Source organism: Paramormyrops kingsleyae, chromosome 16 (genome assembly GCF_048594095.1).
Source record: "Paramormyrops kingsleyae isolate MSU_618 chromosome 16, PKINGS_0.4, whole genome shotgun sequence".
Taxonomy (NCBI): Eukaryota; Metazoa; Chordata; class Actinopteri; order Osteoglossiformes; family Mormyridae; genus Paramormyrops; species Paramormyrops kingsleyae.
The window spans coordinates 33,346,328-33,368,943 of record NC_132812.1 but is presented as its reverse complement, the minus strand read 5'-3'; the positions used below and the strand labels follow the sequence as shown (position 1 = coordinate 33,368,943).

General features: G+C 42.2%; 1 protein-coding gene across 5 annotated transcripts in view; it reads right to left on the bottom strand.

The window, feature by feature from the left end:
* The window catches only part of LOC111843647 (unconventional myosin-XVI-like), a 118,346-nt gene that overhangs the window by 4,667 nt on the left and 91,063 nt on the right, over positions 1–22,616 (bottom strand). For all 5 annotated transcript variants that reach the window (XM_072700900.1, XM_072700897.1, XM_072700896.1 and 2 more), the window contains 5 exons: positions 22,153–22,454; positions 20,812–21,960; positions 18,203–18,343; positions 17,266–17,339; positions 15,618–15,691 (listed from right to left, as the gene is read on the bottom strand). In XM_072700900.1, the coding sequence (XP_072557001.1) occupies positions 15,644–15,691; positions 17,266–17,339; positions 18,203–18,343; positions 20,812–21,960; positions 22,153–22,454 (1,714 nt within the window). In that variant the 3' untranslated portion in view covers positions 15,618–15,643. The remainder of the gene's footprint in view (positions 1–15,617; positions 15,692–17,265; positions 17,340–18,202; positions 18,344–20,811; positions 21,961–22,152; positions 22,455–22,616) is intronic.

Here is a 22,616-nt window from a genome sequence, read left to right as displayed (position 1 = left end):
CTGACATACTTCTGCATGATATATATCCTTTGGCAGCAGCATTCGTTATACATTATGATTTAGATTTTAATACCACACTAAAGTTTAATACAATATATCTCAAAGAGTTATGAGGGTCAGGCATACCCTCATAAGACTGCACATGGTAACAGATCTACTGATAACACCGAAGAAGTGGTTTCAAAGAAGGCAGTGGACCCGTGGTCTTCCACCTGTTGAAAAAGGTTTGTCTAAAAAATATATTTATTTTAAGACAAATTAAGTGATATAAATTGCTCGTTTAAGAGGAAAGGACAAAAGATGACAAAACATCTTATTTGGCCCTCATTTGCACCCCAAGGGGAATAAAAATACGAAACTGTAAAATAGTTATAATATGATTTTTCATATATATTTTAAGATGTATACTGGAAGATATATGCATTGTCCTTATGTTATCATATCAGATCCCCGAGAATATGTCCATTACAAATGGGACATTTAAAAGTCATGCATAAATCATGTATGTCTATGTTTTATGAAAATCATTGTAAATGCGTGAGTGTAAGATGAAAAGCCATTGAACAATGTGCTCTTATGGACCACAACTACTCTACCAATGAATGAATGAATGAACAAACAGATAGAAAAAATACATAGAAAGATAGAAAAGAAGGACATAACACGCCACCTGTACCACTCCTAAACTCTTGTCGAGGGTCAGATTTTCCTCGTTGGTGGTGTTGATGGATCACCTCCCAACCTGCACCAGTAACTAGGATGCTGCTAGGATGCTAGGATGCTGCTAGCATAATATCACACTGCTGAAGTTAGGAACTGACACCCAAAACAAATTACTTCCTAGAACAAATTTGTATGCATATCCTGACCTTTAAAATCATCAAATTTTTAAGTTTTATGTTTTTAAATGTCTTTGACTACATATTATAAATTGTCAGGAGGAAGTCAAATGTAAGACTGAAAGTACATTCATAAATATTATGACCTTGTAATTTCCTTGTAAGTTTCTTATATTTTGTAAAAAGATCTATCTATCAACCACTTGTTCTAGAAGTGGCAACTGATTTAAAACCAACTATATAAAACATTAATGAGAAGATGACACGATAGAAATCCTTAACTTATTTATTTAATGTGAAAGTAATTGGTTCCTGGTACATTAATGAGGACAGAGTCCTCAAACTAATTATTACTGCTTCTCATTTGAGTAAAGGGTCAAATGAAGAGTAAAGTAAGGACATATTTCCAGATGTGAAATAGTCTAGAAATGGATTGCAGTTAGGAGGATACAAACATGATCTTATAGATGCAAACTTAAGAGGATGGCAACCTTCCATTTGAAATGCCACCTAGTTTATTCTACCTAGAAGATAAACATTGTACTTATTTTCACAAGCCTCAGTAAGAAGTCAACATGGTTACCTTAGGTGAGGAAGTTAGGGTTCAAATCTTGTCATGATCCCTTTGAACATCACAATAAAGTAAAATTTACAATGAAACAGGTACAGGAAATTTCTTGAAAACCAAGTCATTATCAATGTGAGTATATTTTGCAGAATCAGTAGTGGCACTGCTGATGAAAGATATGTATGTTTTATATCCATATTACATATGCATATTTGCTGTTTTTTTCCTCAAAAAATAAAAGGATTATGTTATGTTTTTCAACACGTTTTTGATGAGCAGGAACAAACTACACTATATTCATGATTCTGCAACCATGTACCATTACTAACTAAATTCAGAATTCAAAGAAAAAAATCTATGCTATTATAACAAAAAGATATTCACACATTATAGACTTTGGACTGTGAAAGTAAACTGGAAAACCTGGATGAAGCCTGAGATGGGGAGAACATGCAATCCTCAAACACATGGAACAAGGGCAAGATGAATGGACTTATTTTTTAATACAGAGGGTTTTTATAGAAACCTTACTGACCCCCACTGGATTTCATAATGTGCTGACATTATCAGAGAGGAACCACAGGTAATGGTCTAAAGCGTCAGAGATGTAAACACAAGAAACAATGAGTGTCACCATTGCATGTCTTTCCGGCTACGTCTCATCCTGCTTGTATCCCTTTATTAACGTTATGATGGTTCTTATACTAGAACTCAACTGAGTTCCGTGACAAAGAAATTTAGATCAAAAAATCAATCAGGTGACAAGCCATCATGACAAGACATCAAGAAAAACAATGTTTTTTTTTTTTTTACATGAGTGATTTGAGCATTTGTTGACAAGTATATGGTTTTGTGTGCACTTTTCATGAACTTAAAATAATGCACTAAGGACGAACAAAGACTAGTGCTAATTATAGCTATTAATTAAAGAATGAGAGAGTACAACTGTGCCCTGCTCATCCACTCAACGTAATCAGGTTCTCCCTGCTTTCTCAAATCCATTACTGTAGTGTCCAGAGCATGAACTCCTTAGCTGTTACCCAGGATATTTGACCTCATTGCTGGCTACTTAAGACAGAAGAGGGTGACATATGTCACAACCTATTATACTGTTATTTACAAAATGAATTTGTACATGCATATTTGTACAAACGCATAGTCTCTTCCAAAAACCACGTGTACCATAAAAGAATAAAATCTAAAATGAAACATTACATGCAACTTAAAAATTACATTTTTTGATCAGAAATAAGAAATCTTTTCCATTTTAAAGCAATTTCTTAATGTGAAAATATTGGCAACTTACGAATAAAATTCAACTAAATGAAACCTGTGCTAACATCTATCTACTTCAGTCTTCCATCTGCTTATCCAGTACAGAGTCTTAGGACATTCTACGTTCAACTAATGTTTAAAGAGCTATAGGCTCTCATGACCTTCCGTAATTCCAAAAATACAAAAATATAAACACAATAAGTAAATCCATTTGTCATTGATTGGTAAAAGCCAAAAACCTCAGAAAAATCAGAGACAAACTGCTATTGATCTTCATAAATTAAACAGGGGGCATAAAATGCATATACATATAATCATACATACACAGAATACACAGATACATATATAAATACAGACATATACAACAAGTTAAAATCGCGACAACCAGAGGATATAATGCCTTGTGGAGATTAACTGTCAACCCTGTCTCAAAAAGTATTTGCACTTTCACACCTTAAGCCACTTTAGAAAGTGGAAAAAAAAACACAGACAGACACAAAAACAGAGAGTAGCCAGCAAATGTAAATGAATAGTGTTTGTTAAATGGCACTGGAACTGGGAGTGAAGCTGGGTGCCATGGTCACAGGAGATGAAAACAGAGCTGTTCCACCACTCATACCAGCTGTGGGTTTGGCACTATAGGAGCCCATGCACATGTAGAAATGGACATAATATCTACTTTCAAATCTTTTGTCTTTGATGTAAAGGAACAATCTTGCTTCCAGTGGTCCTGGGGACAATGTTTAGGTCAATGGCCCCATGAGCTCAAATAGGTGGCATATTAAGCAGAAACTGACTTTCGTAGCCTGGAGACTGAAACTTTTCTGGAAGTGAGTCTTGTTTTTGATTTAAAAAGGCCAGTCTGGGTTAGTGCAGTCAAATTATATCAAGGTCTTGAAGGCTTATAGAGAATAAAGAAACTCCACAATGTGCTCAGTCACATAAAACCTCATTTAAAAAAAAATCTGTCATTATCCTTGCAAGGTAAAAAAGTACTTAAAAGATGATTGTCAATAACTGTGAACAATCATTAAAAATTTTAAATTTTATAACTTCGGTAATGCAATTGTAACTGACTTGTTTGGATCATCAGTAAAGATATATTCCACACTTAAAATTTTTTTTATCATCTTTATCAAGCACGATGAAACACTGACTGCATGCTCATGTAGGCACTGTGCAGCCATGAATCACTTAGCCTGGATCGTGGCTAGAAAATACTTCTGAATCCCACAATGCATCGAAGCAATAGGCAGACTATATTAGAGCATAAGCAGCTTAAATTAACGACATGGACAGGGCCTCTTGAGTCTCAGTCTTCCTGTCTTCATGCAGACAGTTTGCCAGCCCTGGTCATCATTTGATTATTGTGTAAGCAGATTTGATATATATATATATATATATATATATATATATATATATATATACACACACACACACACACGCGCACAGACACAAACACACACGATTATATATATATATATATATATATATATATACACGCAGACACCCACACACACACAAACATACATACGGGTCTTCATGTTCGGTACGCATTTGTGCCGAACAAATGCAGCAAATGTAGAACCTTTGTGTGTTCCCTCCGAGCAACATTCGGAAAGGCGTGGATGAAGCTGTGCCGCTATTCATGCATATGTACATCCTAATATAATACAATATTTGTGATGCACAGTACTAATATGAAGCTCAAAGCTGCTAATGTGAATACAATACAGTTAAGTTTCTAAATGTGCACCTTAGTGCATATTTATTTTTATTAAATTGAGAGAATATTTATTTTGATTTACTTTTAAGTAAATTTCAGTTTTTCATTAGTAGGTTGCAGTAGTATCAACAGAGACTTTTAACTTAAGAAAGAGAGTAATACTTTGATCAGTAAACCACTGTTTAATAAAGAAAAAAAATAAGCAATTTATGTTTTGTTTCTTTTATCCCCGTCATACTGAAAAGGTACCGAACCGTGACGTCAGAACCGAAACACGTACTGAACCATGAGTTTTGTCTTTACACCTCTTACATATACATACTGTATACAGTAACAATTTTAAATTTTAAATAACAATAAAGGTTTATTCCAATACTTTAACTCCAAAAGAGCTCTAAAAGCCGAAATCACTAATTTGCAGGATAGGGCCTTATAATTAAAAATGAAATTGATATAGTAAATGAGTTTAATGATTATTTTTCACGGGTGTTCACAGTAGAGAACACAAGTAACTTACCACCAATTAGTACGAATACAGCGTCTATGACCAATATATGTATAACTGAGGCTTATGTGGTACTAAGCCTAGCTAATCTCAAAATAAATGAATCGCAGGGCCCTGATGGCATCTTACCTATAGTTTTAAAAGAGATGAGGGATATTATTAGCCAACCTTTAACTTTAATATTCTGGAAATCGTTATCTGCGGGTGTGGTACCTTCAGATTGGAGGCATGCTAATATAACACCCATATTAAAAAAAGGTGATAGAAGTAATCCAGCAAACTATAGGTCAATCAGTCTAACTAGCATTACTGGAAAAATAATGGAAGCTATAATCCAAGTGAAAATGGTAGATTACCTGGATGCAAATAACATTCTGAGGGATAGCCAACATGGATTTAGGAGAGGTAGATCCTGTTTAACGAATCTACTTGAGTTCTTTGAGGAAGCTACAAGTGAAATTGATCACAAAAAGGCCTACGATGTGATCTACTTAGATTTCCAGAAGGCCTTTGATGTTGTCCCCCACAAACGGCTCTTGCTAAAGCTCAAAGCTGCAGGGATTTTAGGAACTGTGGCAGCTTGGATCGAAAACTGGTTAACTGACAGGAAGCAGCGAGTAGTTAGAGGCACAATGTCACAGTGGGCCTGCATTCATAGTGGGGTACTGCAGGGTTCAATTTTAGGACCACTATTGTTCCTAATTTACATTAATGATATTGACACCAATACATGCAGTAAACTGGTTAAATTTGCAGACGACACCAAGGTGGGTGGTGTTGCAGATACTGATCTAGCAGAGAGAGGCTACAACGGGATCTGGATTAATTAGTGACTGGGCTGATACTTGGCAGATTAAATTTAACACAGATAAATGTAAGGTAATCCATGCAGGGAGCAGAAATATAAAGTACAGATATTTTATGGGTTCCACTGAAATAAAGGTACAGTAGCTGATTACGAGAATGATCTCAGTGTGTATGTTGATGCTTCCATGTTCCATTCTCGCCAGTGTGGGGAAACAATAAAAAAGGCCAATAGAATGTTGGGTTATATCTCTAGGTATGTGGAGTTTAAGTCAAGGGAGATGATGTTACATTTATATAATTCCTTGGTAAGACCCCACCTAGAATATTGTGTGCAGGTTTGGTCACCATACCTTAAATCAGTGCTACATAAGATTTTAACACTCTGAGCTATTAGTTAAGTTCAGGGTTCGAAATTAACTTTTTTGATTAACTTTTTTGTAACTTTCTGAAGTTACCAGCGCATCAGAATTTCCATTAGACAAATTTTTACGTGGTGAAAATAAGAGATTATGAATGCCACTGAATGAAAATTTGATCATTTTATTAACAGTGCATGAAAAACGCACAGAAAGTGCAATACACACAACAAACTATACAGTTATAAACTGTTATAAACTTAATTATACATCCCCACCACGAAACTGTTAGTTTTATTTTTTTCTTTCGTATACTCACGGCAAATCTGACAAAACATGACCGCATTTTTACTATCAAACACTAGCCAATGACGACCTGTCTGCCATTTACAATTAAACTTCCTTCTCTTTGTTTCGCACGCTCTGTCAACATTTTCATGTTCTGCCTCCTTCCTCTTCTCACCTCTTCCTGATCCTGACGTCTGTCCTAAGCACCGCAGCATTTTTATTTTAGCTTATTTCGCTGTCCAGCTCAGTCCTCTTTGCTCATCCGATATTTCCTATTTCTTGTTTGTGTTTTCGCGCTCTCGTCGTTGATTGGACCCGCAAACCGAAGCGTACAGTATCTGCGTGCTGCTGCCAAAGGTATCTAAAACGTCACCCGTAGTGTAGTGTTCATGTGAAATGTAGGACGGAGGGGACAAACGACCCAGAGCGTCTCTGACATGATTTGCATGATTGGTTCATGCATCACCGGCCAAACTGGCTGGTAAGTTTTTATCAATACCCGCCAAAATGATTTTTAACCCGCATTTGGCGGGTTGGGTGTTAATTTCGAACCCTGGTTAAGTTCTCCCCAAATGAGCTTGAAGGGCCGAATGGCCCCCTCTCCTTTGTAAATTTATGTTCTTATGTCTCATCCTCGCATTAGCTGTGATTGCACCGTGCATGTTTACACTAACTAAATACATATATTTAGACAGTAAAAATACATTTAGACAATGATAGACAGTAACAGTAATTATTATTATATAATAAAATACATTTAAAAAATAAAGATTTCTTATTCATTATTTTAATATTAATAATAAACCATTAATATGTTTAATTATAATAATATTGTTGTGCCGAGCGGGGACGGAACGGAGACAAAGGCGCAGATGTCAGGGTATCGGGGAATACGGGGTTTAATTACAGGTAAAACAGGCAAAATGCAGACGGACAATACAATGACTGGACTGGGGAAACAAACTGAAACGCGGATGAAATACAGAGGACTAATGACAACAACCAGAAACAGCTGATCTCACAGGGATTCCACACGGGGTTAACGAGGGGGCGTGGCACATGGGAGTAGCAGACGATCGGGGCAGGACACATTGTTCGGATACATTTATTTTCTTACTTTAAAAATTACTGTTTTGATAAATGTGCTTAGATGTGTTTAGTACAGTACATGCTCTTCTTGTTTTATCCGGTTCATTTTGTGTTCAAATGCTAAAAAAAACATACTTAGGCGTAATTTTTTGGGGCTGGGAACTAATTAATTGGTTTTCCATTATTTCTTATGGGGAAAATTCGATCACAACTCGAACTTTTTAGGATTTGATCCGGAGTTCTGAACGGATTAAATTCGAGTTCTGAGGTACCACTGTAATTCAAATCCCTTTTCATCAACTGTTTCCCTATACAAATGCAAAATATATTCCTATAACATTACAACAAATATTGCTGACAAATCATATTTGGGAGCAAGTATACATTGTATAGTTATGAAAGAAATACCTTGTGTTGTTTATCATATGCAGCAGTTCGGTTAAATCCATGTTGCCTGCAGAGTACTGCATCACAATCCTCACGGGTTTGAACAGTTCCTCATCCTCCTCCACAAGAATGATTCTTAAAACTTTTCATAATTAGTATTTTGTTGGTTCTATATAATGTTTTTCTGTTTTGTCTTCGGCTTCATGTGCCTTGATTGATTGTGCCGTACCTGATAGCCCTGAGAGACATCTGTTGAAAGTGTGGCTGATGGGAAGGTCGAGGAATATGTAGCCAGGAGAGGATCTGTGAGCTACGTTTGGGGTTTACCAGCACATTTAAAAACTCCCCTTGTTGTAGTCCTTTAAGGGGGGTGTCACACCAGCGGCTGCGAGCAATCAGAGACACGCCCCCTTAGCTACTTAGGCTACGTTCACGATGCCAGCCATATCGTTCAATTCCGATTTTTTGCTCAGAACGGATTTGTCTATCTTGACGGTTCACATTCATAAGTACAAGTGATCTGTATCTGACTGTAATGTGAATGCATCGGTCCTCCGAAACGTCACGCATGCGCACATTGATACGTTTTTACACGGGTAAATAGCTGGTTGTAAAATCAGCACGTTGTGCGGCCATGACCGCTGCGCTGATTCGAGTCTTTTGCCTCTTTAAACTTTGACTTCAAGCTCTTTATTTTTCTTTGGCATTGTAGCCACGTTCGTGTCCGCGCTGTGCCATTTCTTTGGCAATTATTTCAAATACTACTCTATTACGATAGGTTCCTTCCAGTTTAGCTTGAACAGATTCATTTCCCCAAATATCAATTAAATCCCCACCTTCTCCATCCTTCCACTGACTATCACAGCTCTCCTCCATTTTTACCTTCCTGCGCTGCCGGTGCAGGTTGATGTCAGCGCATGCGTATAAGCAAAAAGCCACATGAATTCCGATCTGAGCGTTCACATTCAGGTTGCATGGCCGCAAATCGGATACGTATCCGATTTAGTACCACATATGAAAGTGGCACAAATCCAATTTGAAAAGATCCGATTTGCGTGTCCACACAGCCCTGAAAAGATCAGATCTGTGTCACATTAAGGCAAAAAATCCGATTTGAGTCACTTCAGCATGGCAGTGTGAACGTAGCCTTAAACCTCGCACAACAATCATTCCGTGCGAGGTATTGTTTGTGATGCAGTCTCCAAGCGACTTCTACCTTTGTCTTTGTTTCAGCTCCGATCCGCCCAGCTTTCCCTGCTCCCCCTTCCTGCTCCCGTCCGACCCAGCCCTGATCTTCCCTCGTGTCTGCTCCCCGTGTGTCCTGTCAGCGTCTTCGGACAGACCTCTCAGCTTTTGGATTCCCCTGTACTCGGCTTGACTACGGTTTTGGTTTTTCCTCTGACTTTGATTACTAGGATTGGACGGATATTGGCTGTGACCCTGTTTGTTCTTTGGACTCTGCTTCGGATCTCCCCAATAAAACCAGTTGGACCTTACCTGAGTGTTCTGTCGTTACAGAATACCTCGCCGAACGCTATGGACGTACAGGAACAGATACGTCTGATGCAGGAGCAGGTACAGTCTATGACTGAACTGGTGAGTCAGCTTCTCCAGGAGTGAGTCGCCCCCGTGTCCCTTCCGAGTTTGCCTCCTCGATCACCTGTTCCTGTTGCTGCTCCCCATCGCTACGATGGCGATCCCGATTCCTGCTAAGCCTTCCTAATGCAATGTGGTTTGTACATCACCCACCACCCAGATCAATTCCAGTCAGATGAGGATTGAGTGCACTTCGTGATGTCCTTATTGGGAGGACGAGCCCTGACCTGGGCTACGGCTCTATGGGCCGAGCAGAGTCCCCTTCTACATTCATCTCGTGCTTTCCAGGACGCATTCCGCAAGGTCTTTGATCACCCCGCAGTGGGACGAAATCTTGGTGATCGGCTTCTTGATCTGCGCCAGGGAATGGCGGCGATGGTGGTAGTGCTACAGTTCGGCATCCGGAGGGTTGCAGGTTCGAGCCCTGGGTCCTCCTGACCCCATCGAAGTGTCCTTGAGTAAGACATGGCAGCCTTCGCCACCGGTGTGTGAATGTGTGGTGTGAATGGGTGAATGGGAGGCATAGATTGTAAAGCGCTTTGGTACTCATAAGAGTAGTAAAAAGTGCTATATAAATGTAGTTCATTTACCATTTACCAGGGAAATCGATCAGCCTCGGGTTTCTCACTGGAATTCTGCACGTCGACGCCGGACTGAGTTGGCCTACTGACTGCCTCCAGACCATTTACTGTCACGCTCTCTGCCCTGAATTACTGGCAGAGCTAGCCTGCCAGGGAGCCATGCGATCCTTCAACGAATACATGAAGCTCTCGATCACCCACGACAATATTATCCGGGAACAATGCTGATCGTGCCAACCCTCCACTAAGGTCCCGATAACCACTCCTCCACGCCAGGAGGATCCAGAACTGATGATGGTAGGAAGAACACCCCTCTCGGCGGAGGAATGCAAGCAACGGATGAAAAAGGGCCTGTGTGTTTACTGCGGGAAGGCAGGTCATATCCTCCGCCCCACCAGACCACCGCGACGCAACCCCGGTGATGCTCAAGTAAGAACACTTCCCTTACCTTCCATCACTCAGACCCAGATGACAGTCCCCACTTTTGTGCGGTAACCGCAAGGTTCAGAGCCTCGCCTTGGTAGACTCGGGAGCCGCCGGTAATTTAATCGACAGGGAATTCGCCCTTGTTAACCACCTCCCGATAGAACCCCTTCAACAACCCTTATGTGTTTGGGGTATTGATGGTAATCCCCTGATGTCCGGTCAGGTTACGTCCCAAACCGGTCCAGTTACCTTAAAAATCGGGCTGTGTCACAGCAAAACCATTAGATTTCTAATCATTTTGTCCCCTAGAGATCTGATCATCTTGTGGTTTCCCTGGTTAAGGGATCATGATACTCGAATTGGATGGAAAACCAGAGAAATCTTAGCGTGGTCCCCTACCTGTTTCGACTACTGTATGTCTCTCCGCTGTTGAGTATTTTCCTTAGAAAGTCCCCTCCCGGAAGACCTCTCCGCAATTCCAGAGGAATATCATCACTTTCAAATGGTCTTCAGTAAAGGCCTATGGTCTCCCCCCACATCGACCATCTGACTGTGCTATCAAACTCCTGGAAGGAACCACTCTGCCCCATAGCCGACTCTACGCCCTGTCTTGATCGGAAGAAGAGGTTATGCGAACTTACATATCCGAGGCACTAGAACAAGGTATTATCCGCCCATCCACCTCTCCCATGGCAGCCGGATTTTTCTTCGTAGGAAAGAAGGATGGAGGTCTATGCCCTATTATAGATTATCGCGCTCTAAATGCAATTACAAAGAAATGACGGGAGCCTCTCCCTCTCATCCCCATGGCACTCGAGCAACTATGACGAGCAAAGATCTTTTCCAAACTCGATCTGCGGAGCGCCTACAATCTCATCCGAATCCGAGAGGGAGATGAGTGGAAGACATCTTTTCTAACAACTACTGATCAGTACAAATATCTTGTTATGCCGTACGGTTTGGCTAACAGTCCGTCTATCTTCCAGGCATTCATCAACAGCATCTTCCAAGACATGTTAAACAGATTTGTTATCACCTACATTGACGACATCTTAATTTATTCAGAGAACTTCGCTCAACACGTCACCCACGTTCAACAGGTTCTACAGCGTTTAGCCGATCACCACCTTTACATCAAGGGAGAAAAGTGTGAATTCCACTGTACATCTATTCAGTTTATAGGTTATCAGATCTGATCAGGAGAAGTGGCTATGGACCCAGGTAAGATCAGAGCTGTCCTCGAGTGGCCACAACCTAATAGCATTAAAGAGCTTCAGAGATTTCTCGGATTCGCCAATTTCTATTGTCGCTTCATTCGGGGCTTTAGTGCGGTAACCAACCCCCTGACTAACCTACTCAGAGGGGGACCGAAAAAACTTGTCTGGTCCGAGACAGCTTCGCACGCCTTCACCCACTTAAAGGAAAGATTCTACACAGCTCTGGTGTTACGACAGCCCGATCCTGAGGAGCCCTTCATTGTCAAAGTAGATGCCTCCGAAGTCGGAATCGGAGCCGTGATCTCGCAGAAGGACGTGCAGTCAGGTAAAATTCACCCCTGTGCATTCCTTTCCCGGAATCTGTCCCCCGCCGAGTGTAATTATGACGTGGGAAATTGCTAATTATTATCCATGAAGGATGCCATGGAGGAATGGAGACATTAGCTAGAGGGGGCTAAACACCTCTTTCAGGTGCTCATGGACCATCGCAACCTGCAATATCTGCAGTCCGCTAAGCTCCCCAACCCCCGTCAGGCCAGATGGGCTCTGTTTTTTACCTGGTTTGAATTCCAGGTTTCCTACATTCCTGGATCTAAGAATGCAAATGCAGATGCCCTCTCCCGCTGCTTTCCCCATCACCAGATGTCCGACGATCCAACCCCGATTCTGCCTCTCACCTGCTTCGTCGGCACGATCCAGTGGGATTTGGAACATCAGCTCCACTTGCACAACGAAAGGCATGCCCCGCCATCTGACTGCCCGCTGGGTCGCACGCATGTACTGTATCAGCTGAGAAATTCAACCCTCCAATGGGTTCACACCTCACTGAGTTCGGGACATCCCGGGGAAGAAGCCACTACCCGTCTCTTAGCGAGACGCTATTAGTGGACCGGCTAGAGATGTGAAACTTCCCTCTACGTCTTATCCTGCCCTGTATGTGCTCAAAATAAATCACCTAATCAATCCCCATCAGGATTGCTTTAACCACTACCGGTTCCTTCACAACCTTGGTCCCATTTAGCAGTAGACTTCATTACGGATCTTTCCCCTTCTCGGGGAAATACTACCATCCTAACCGTGGTTGACCGTTTCTCAAAAATGTGTCGTCTTATTCCCCTACCCAACTTGCCATCTTCCCTAGAACTCGGGGAACAGCTCCCGAACAGCATACCCGAAGACATTGTGTCAGATCGCAGACCCCAATTCACCTCCCGAGCATTCCGAGCTCTGTGTGCTAAACTGAACATCCGGGTAAGTCTCACCATGGCTTATCATCCCCAGGCCAACGAACAAGCCGAAAGAATGAACCTCGAAGTCGGGAAAGTGTTCCACCCAGCCCCAGGACTGGTCTCGATACGTGCCATAGGCAGAATATGCCCGGAATTCTCTGGTGAATCCCCTTACAAGTCTCACTCCTTTTCAGTGTGTGCTGGGTCACCAACCTCCTCTGTTCCCCTGGACTCCCTCTCCCACTGACGTCCCCGCCATGGAACAGTGGCATCAGTGATGCAAACAGGTATGGAATACCGTACATTGACAACTGTCTAAGGGGGCCATCCGGATGAAAGCGCAAGCAGACCGGCGATTGCGTCCAGCACCGGTGTTCAATCCAGGAGACCGAGACTGGCTGTCCACACAGCAGCTGTGACTGCCCCAAGGTTGTAAGCTCGGCTCGAAATACATCGGTCCGTTCAAGGTGTCTGCTCGGGTTGGTCCCGTTACTTACCGCCTACTACTCCCCAGGCTGTATCGTATTCACCCCATTTTCCATGTCTCTCTCCTCAAGCCGGTTCGCTACAGCCTCGCTCATTCCCCCACGGATGCTCGTGAGCCACCTCCGACAGCGAAGCCTTCGCCGTGAAATCCCTGCTCGACTCTCGCCGCCGGATAGGGGGTTTACAGTATCTCGTTGATTGGGAGGGGTATGGTCCTGAAGAACGTTGTTGGGTTCCTGCTTCTGATATACTAGATCTTTCTCTGATCGCGCAGTTTCATGCGGATCACCCCAGCCAACCGGGACCTCAACCCCGTGGCAGACCTCGGCGCAATATTCGACCGCGAGGGGGGGTTTTGTCACGCCGGCGGCTGCGAGCAATCAGAGACATGCTCCCGTAGCTACTTAAACCTCGCACGACAATCATTCTGTGCGAGGTATTGTTTGTGATGCAGTCTCCGAGCGACTTCTACCTTTGTCTTTGTTTCAGCTCAGATTCGCCCGGCTTTCCCTGCTCCTCCTTCCTGCGCCTCCTGAACCTTCTTGCTCCCGTCCGACCCAGCCCTGATCTTCCCTCGTGTCTGCTCCCCGTGTGTCCTGTCAGCGTCTTCGGACAGACCTCTTGGCTTTCGGATTTCTCTGTACTTGGCTTGACTACGGTTTTGGTTTTCCCTCTGGCTTTGATTACTAGGATTGGACGGATATTGGCTGTGACCCTGTTTGTTCTTTGGACTCTGCTTTGGATCTCCCCAATAAAACCAGTTGGACCTTCCCTGAGTGTTCTGTCGTTACAGGGGGAAGTTACAACAACCTATGACCATTTCTCAGCAAGCTCTCTGATTTTCACCTCACATTTTGCCCTCATGTACTTGCTAAAAACAAGTGGTACTGACAGATTAGACAGAAGACCTGAGAGAGCAGCATGATAGATCTATTTCTCAGTCTTATCTCCTTAAATGGATGGACTCCACTGGCCTCCAGGCCAGGCTCTCATACCTGGGGGGCTTTCCAGCCCTCCATGGTCAGCTGGCAGCACTAGTCGCTCCAGGCTCCTGGACTTCCTTCACACTGGTATTTGTCTGACGCCAGGAGCTGGGATAGCGTTTGTTGCCATGTGGTGTACCTGAACTTGGAGGTGAGTATGTGTGTAGGGGGTGGGGCATCGGGTCCGGTTGTGGGAATTCACGTGGCTAGTAGTGCGTGGCCAACTCCCCCAGATAAAACTGGCTTCCAGTGTTTCCGTTTTCACCCCAGTGCCCATTGAACATTTGTCCAAATTAGATGTCATTTTCAGAGGCTAGTATTTTGGAGGACAGCATGCAGTGAAATCCACGCGGGCGTTTGGAGGAGAAACGCAGCCATCTGGGCATGGAAATGACTGTCTGTCCTGGAACAATCAAGGCCTGGGGGTGAGGTTTCAAACAGTGGGAAATGTGCAGAAACTATTGTTGGGAAGTGCCTGGTTTCAGAATTACGCTTGTTATTTGTGTTACTAGCTGCAGTCTTATTAGAACTAACACGTTTTGTAGGTTTCAGCTTCTAGCAAGAGTACTACTATGCAAATTTTAGCTTTTATATTGCATAAAGCAACATTTTCATACACATTCCATTTTTAAAGAAAATCCACATTTTAAACACATTAAAAGTAATGCTAATAATTACTGACAATATAATTAAGAGCTGGTTTATTTTAAACAGAACATTCACTCAAATTTATTATGAATTGACCTAAAAACATTTATTCATGAGCCCTTTACTTTTTTTGAGAGCATAACAATTCTGGACATTTTATCATAATTTACTCCCAACCTGTCATGTTTATACCTGCAGCCTTGAGCCTGTGTCCTTAAATTGCTAAATTTCCACCTCTGTCAAAGGCTCCCAAAATGCACTGCTGATGCAGCAATAATTTCCCTTTCACCACATCTCACAAAAAAGACAAATGCATTATTAATTTCTAGACTTAAAAGTTTGGCCCTGTCGGGCTAACTCTGCTTCGCTGACATTAATGGTACTGGGCTGTATACAGCAAAACTCTTATTGGACCACGAAACAGAACCTGTATGTGCAAGAAACCCTAATTTATGAATTTCCACAGAAAAGAGGGAACTGTTGCTTGAAATGCATTACAAAGGTGGAAAGAGCATTACCTTTATTAAGGCCAATGAGACTACAGCAGGTCACTGAAAAAGTGAGGACAGAATTAATATAAAGATTCTCCAGACTTTGCCAGTTTCCCGTACCTCGACAGCCACCCTCCAGTCCCTCCTCACAGAGCAGCTCCCTCGCCAAAGGGAGAGAAGCTGAAATGATCCCTCTGAAAGCAAATAAGCCAGAAAGATCAAGTTAGTCTTTTGACTAGAGTGAGACAGCCAGACGTAGCTGGTGCAAAGCCAGCATCATCTGGCAAGAAGCAAGTTACAGATGACATATATGTGTCCAATTTAAGAAGCTCAATTTAGAAACCATTAAGCCTGTCAAATCTATGCTGCGCATGTTCTGAGTTACAGATTATTTGTAATGTTTTAAAATCACAGCTACTCTGTCTATAAGTAAATGCACTGAGAAACTTGCTCATCTGTAATTCTGAGGTAGAGGAGTGTAACAGAATGGGTACCGAGATTTTCTTTTTGCACTGTCAGAGTGTATATGACCAATTTTTTTGTTTTGCCTGATAAACTGGGAAAGAGAGGCTGAATCGGGGAAGGAAAGAGCAGATTGAGTGGACACATTTCTGCATTTACCTATATGGTTTGAGAGAAATTCAATTGAAAATTAAGCATGGTCGGTTTGTGCTTGTTATGTGATATAGGTCCGGATGTGTCTGCATCCTTCTGTGCACTCGTAAATGCAAAAAAAATCCTGCAATAATGAATAATAATAAAATGTTCCTGTTTTTTTTTTGTGTGGGGAGGCGGGCCTGAGTTACAGTAACCAAGCCTGCTAGGGACTGCTGTGTGGAGCCATATCTGAATTGGTCAGTGTTGGGTTACAGTGCAGCTCTGTGCTTAGATTCCCATGGTAGACTTTTCTGTCCTGGTGAATATTTCATGGCGTAATTAAATAATTAAAGCTTTGTTTAAAGCCCAGGCAGTATGTGTGCCGAAGGTAACTGTGTCTTATCAGCTGAGACAGATCGTTTGTCCATGTTCTTGCATCCCTATTGTTGGATCACTTCCTGAACCCATACAGTCATGAGCCCTTTACCTGTCTCATATAGCACAGAGTGGATACAGGGAAAAACCTAACCTGTAAGTGTATATCTTCAGCTTTGAGTGTCTACTGTGGATCATTATTATGGATCAATATCGCCGTGGCTAAGATATCTCGGTTCCAGTTTGGAACTTGAAAATAAAAATAAATTTTAAAGAAAAATACAATGTAGTAACAGTATGAGGTGCTCATGGACACAAAATGGGTATTTTGCAGGTCTTACAATGATCAAATAACAAAAATAGGTAATGTGATGAAGAAGAGCACAGAAATTGTGCTAATTAAAGTAATGCTACTGTTCAGGACATATCAGGGAGAGATGGAGCAAAGCAGAGTCTGGTTTCACAGTCTAGATCACCACAAGGCATTTCTGTGAGTGACAGGTGTAATTTTGCAAATTATTTTTGTGGATATTGAGACAGCTTACCTGGGACAAAGGGTCATTCAGTATAGCTCATTCTGACACAATACACATGTTTTTGAATAAAAAATGGGAATTCATATCCATATAATATATTCTTTGCATGTGAAACTCTCTCGTGTTAGTATTTGAAAGAGACTAGTTGTAAATTAATATCAGCGTCAACAAGTTCCCCATTCATTACAAGACTTTAGGTGTTTCGGGGTATTATGAGGTCATTGGATTACAAATGAAAGTTAAATTCAGATGTGTTTTACCTGACTCTGATGCCTGTCCACATGTCTCTGAAGTGACACTGGGATGTTTAATTGACTCTCATTTTCCACCAATCCTGTATTGTAACACCACAAACAGGAAAACCTTACTTACAGCCGGACAGAGCAAATGACACACAGTCTTCACAATCAAAACTGGCTATTTGCTTTTATTAGGAAGGAAGGGTCCTTCTTCTCCAACACCTACCTATGGGCCAGAGACACCATAGTTATTTCCATGTCTTCACTTTAATCACATATTCATTTTATTTTTATTTTATTTATTCATTTTATCTCTCCATTTTCACTGTGTTTCAATTAGGATCTATATTGGCTTTGTTTCACCTACAGCATGCATGCCTTCCCTTGTGAAAAAATAGTGTACTGAAGTATTTACTTAAAAAATACACTTAGCACAAAAAATACACTTTCAGCAAAGTCTATTAAGTGTGTTTTATCCCTAAAAAAATGTACTAATGTGTATTTGATTACACACATACTTTTATTAAAGTGTGCTTCAGTGTACTTAATTATGTTTAATGTCAGTGTATTTTAAAAATAATGTGTGTAAAGAGAATGCATTTTTATGACACTTTTAGTGATCAAAGCACACTGTTAATACACTTTAGTGCACTATTTTTTCACAAGGGTTTCCACATCCACCTTCCTCCATATTCACCATTCTGTCATCAACCTTCTCTCTTCCATTCTTCTTTAGTTTGAAAATATATAAAATGTCAGGAAGTCTTATATGTGAATGAAACTGAGGCATGCTTTGTGACCATGTGACTGTAGGCTACTGATTATGGAAACCAAAGTGGAATGACAGGCCGTTGCTGATGTTTTAAACTTGTATTTAATAATTCATTTGGCCTCTGTTGGGCTTGAAGCTTATTTTTTACTTGAGTCTTACTTGATATAGTAAACAGCCTAGTCTTACCATTGCATAATTGGTTTCCGTTCTCGATGGAGATGGGACTACTGAAGGGGTGGTTGTTCGCATTATTGTCCTGTAGCTGCGGGGATGGGGAGGGGGGGCCAGAATCCACCCTCCCTGCTTGGTTCATGTTAGAGTTGAATCCTGTGGAAACATGAGATATAAACCCCGCTCAGTCGGAATTCCATAACACAAACTCAATGTGATGAAAACCTATGAACAGAAGGCAGTCAAGTCATTTATCGTCTGAATGCAGAGTGTTAATTCTACAAAAATAGGTTCAGCCCATGCCCACCCCCCCCCCCCCCACCACACACACACCCACACCATAGTGTTCTCAATTCTAAAGTCTACCACTCAAATTACCACAGACATGCCCCCCACAATGACGGACCTAATTTTAACTCTTCTCATATCGCCCACCACTGTAGGACTGAGATGTTCTTGCCAATACTAGCGGAACACTACGTCACACCTGCCAATTCATTGCTGGTGTTGCACATGGAGCATGACACCTACTTCCAGCTACATTAATAGGATCATATCCCTCCCCTTACGGTATAAATCATGTAAAAACAATGGTAATGGTTTGCAAGGGAGTTGGAAAGTAGGATATCCAGTTAAGCCACTGTACTGCAGCTCTGCTCACTGTTATTGTATCGTCAGCAACAGCAAAGCCGGCCCTGTCTCCATTGGCACACAGTCCTTTAGTTGAGTAATTGTTTTCAACAAATTAATTATTTTATCCATTTATAGTAACATAATGGTCCCGGGCATCTTGGCGGATGTTCATCAACATAACCAGGGGTCCATCCTGAGTAATGATTTAAATGAATCTTTAGGACGTTCAAGGCTACAAGCTCTCCAGAAACACTGTCGTTAAGCCATAAAACAGATTCACGGTAGGTACGTTATACACATAAAGGTGTCATTTGGTGCTGTAACCTCATCAATCAGAATCAGTTGCATCTCGTCTTAGGAAAGAAGTTATTAATGTGCGGGGGACAGGGAGGATCCCTCTTTACCCCCAGCTCAGGCTATACATGATGAGAATGAACTTGCAGGGACGTATTACCCTGAAACACAAATTTATACACTGCTAAGCGCTCAGCAAAGCTGAAATAATCTTTCCACAGACTCAATTTCTTACTCTTTTTCATTCAGCATCACTCTTGCTGGCTTTATTTCCTTTGAACTTTCAAACACGATAGGAATGATGAGTACAAATAAGATCCGGTCCCAACAACACCCTAGGGAGCTTGGGAGTAAAGACACTGGTGTTCCAGCCTTGCTGCTAGCGGATTACCGCTCACTCTGAATTCATTCAATGTCCCCATTCTCCCATTGTTCACCGCAAAGAGTACGTCCTGTTCAGATACTCACTTATCTTAGAGAGGATCATAAAACGTAAGAAGACAGCCGTAAATAATGACAACTGAAGCATCTACCCCAAAATCAAAAATGCATACTGTTTAACAAAAACACAACATTTAGCAAATATGTACATCGCATGGTTCAATAAGACATAAGAGGGAATAGCATATAAATGTTTAATTGTAATGATTACCCAAAAGTGACCCTTTATCACCTTCTAGCCTGCCACACTTGTGCCAAACCCCTCATTAACAGAGCTACAACCCCAGAGAAACTTAATGTTCAAACCATCTACTGTGACAAAGGATAACTACATGCTGGCATTTACTGCCAGGTGCTCTGGGATATTCTATCATCCATTCATCTTGTAGCTGCTCATCCTGGTAGGGCTTGCAGGGCGGACCCTGGCACCTATCCCAGGCAGCATAGGGCATACGGCTGAGGTAGACCTTGAACGGGATGCCAGTCCATTGTAGGGCACATACACTGACACACCCAACTGTACTCTATGGCTGATTTAGTGACACAAATATAATTACATAATTATATACATAATACATAATTTTGAACTGTGAAGGGAAACCAGAGCATGATGGGTTAAACATGCAGAGTCCAGGCAGAAACAGCAGAGTTGAAAGGGTCTTAATATCAATGGAAGTTAATTAATGAAGAGATAATCTGTATGTTCACGGAAGAGATTCAGCAATGGAAGAGATAATTGGGTGTGGCATGTAGACGTTTAAGCAGTTAGTCCAAAACCCCAAGGATAAGGAGTGGTAAGCACATCATGGCTCTCAAAAGCCGATGACATCAAGAAATATCAGCACTGGCAATAAAACAGCACGGTTAATAATTGCAGAGTGTTATTGTGCTGATTCATTTGCTACCTTGGAGAATTTGGAGGTTTTCCTAAAGCAAAGACAAAAATAAATAGTTTCGGTTTTATATAAATGTACACAAAGTGTTTTATACAAAAATGCCAACACTGGCTAACTCCATTTGTAACATTCTTTTATCACTGGGTAGTATTAAACTATGAATCTCTCATAAATACGGCCCGGTAGAACCATACTACCATAAAACCGCTACCATAATGATGATGTCAATGACTCAGGATTGTTTTTTATACACTCATTTAACATCATTTAACTTTGCAAAACATCACTGCCAAACCACCAGACTGCATTGCTTCTGAAAAAATTAGATTGATCACAGGATTCAAGGTAGAACTCACTGACCAGTGTCACGGATCTTCCTGCTGTTTGCTGACTTCCTTAGCAAGCTGCGTGGGGTGCTGAAGATGGTGGAGAGCTCATCCAGGGGGCTAGAGAGGGGGCGGGCATAATTTGGATTGAAGAGCAGTGGGGACGAGCAGCAGGAATGCGCCCGCCTGGAATCTGAGTGGGCTTTCTTCACAGGTGAGTAGGGGGTCTTTCCAATCCCTGGGGGAGCTTCTGCTGAACCATACCTGACTTTCTGAGACCCAGAAGAAGCATTAGCCGCTGAGGCCATCTGAGTCAGTACTGGAACACTGGTCTCGGAGGGAAAAGGAGCATAAGATGGGGTCTTGTAAGGTGGAGGAAGTTTGGCAGGGGGGAGGCATGTAAGAGGTGGTGAGAGAGGTGTAACGCACTTGTCCTGTATCGCTGCAATGGTGGACAATGAGTCAGCTCTCTGCCTAGTGCATTTGGGTGACAGGGGGCTGCCCCCATCTCCTTGGCTTGAGTAATTCAGGTTTGTTTCTAGCATGGGCAACATCTTTACTTCCAGTGGAGTGAGAGGGGACTCATCTAAGGCTGACGAGTAGGGCACCTGGGGTGGAGGGAATATTAAAAGTGGTGGCCTATGAGGAAGCAAGTTAGGAAAGGGGGATGGAACATCTCTGGTCCCACTTTTGGAGTTGAGTGTGCCCCCCAAGCCCTGGAGTGGACTAGTTTCAGCTGCTATTGGAGTTTTAACCCCTGTGTTTGCTGGGGATGATGGCCCATCCGGTGTGGTTGATGCAGCCGTCATTGTTACAGTTTCCCCCTCAGGCTTTGAGTACTTCATCTCCTCATAAACAGCCTCATCCTGCTCAGGGAAGTTTGCATCAAAGAAGCCTGTGATCCTAGGGTTCCCCAGCATCTCAATGTAGACATCTTCCTCCGGGGAATGGTTGAGGCTGACCGTGGGATAACTTAGCCCATCCGCAGTGACCCATTGCTGGGGAAACCCCAAACCTTGTGACCCTTTGGAAAGGCAGGCTAGCTTCATTTCAACAGAACGTGGTGACAGTATCTCCTCAAAGGACCCAGTCAGTTTTGTGTTAGGGCTCCTTATTGGCTTAGGCGGAGGGATTTTCTTCGTTGTGCTGTAGTCATCACTGTGAGGACGTGGCTTTGAATACTCTGTGGTAAAGTCAAAAGAATAACAGTTACTAAATATAATTCTGAGCTGGGCATTCAGTGAAGTACAAATAAAGATAACCTGACTGAAAACTCAACTCAAACATCAAATAAAAAATTCTTTCATGTCCAACAGTCTGGTTACTAGAGGGAAAGGGAAGAGTTTTAGATGTTATACCCTTAGCAAACACTGACCGTCAAGTGCGTTCTGGGGACAGATGGACAGGGAGGCACTGGCAGCCTCAATGGAGGTGCTCAGCCTGGTGTTGGGGTCTCTCTTTGGTTTGGGAGGAGGCTGTTTCCTTGGAGATGACAGGCAACTGCCGCTTCCCCCTCCTTCTGTCTGCTGGGATGGGGGCTTGATTGATAACCCAGCAGCAGAATGTACCAAGCTGTCTACGGCTAGGGGTAGGGGCACGGAGCTGGAGCAGAAGTTCCTCAGAATACGACTCCTCTCTGTGCTGTCTTCGTTGACCTTCACACTCTTGTTTGCATCCCTGGGAGAGCAAAATAATACCCATATGCATTATTCAAAATGGCAACAATGAGACTGTTCATGTGCACATAATTGAATCTCTCTTTCCCCCTTTTTCCTCTTTTATCTTGCATAAACAACAAATCTCTCTCCCACGTACCACAAAGGAGCTAGCGTAGACCTA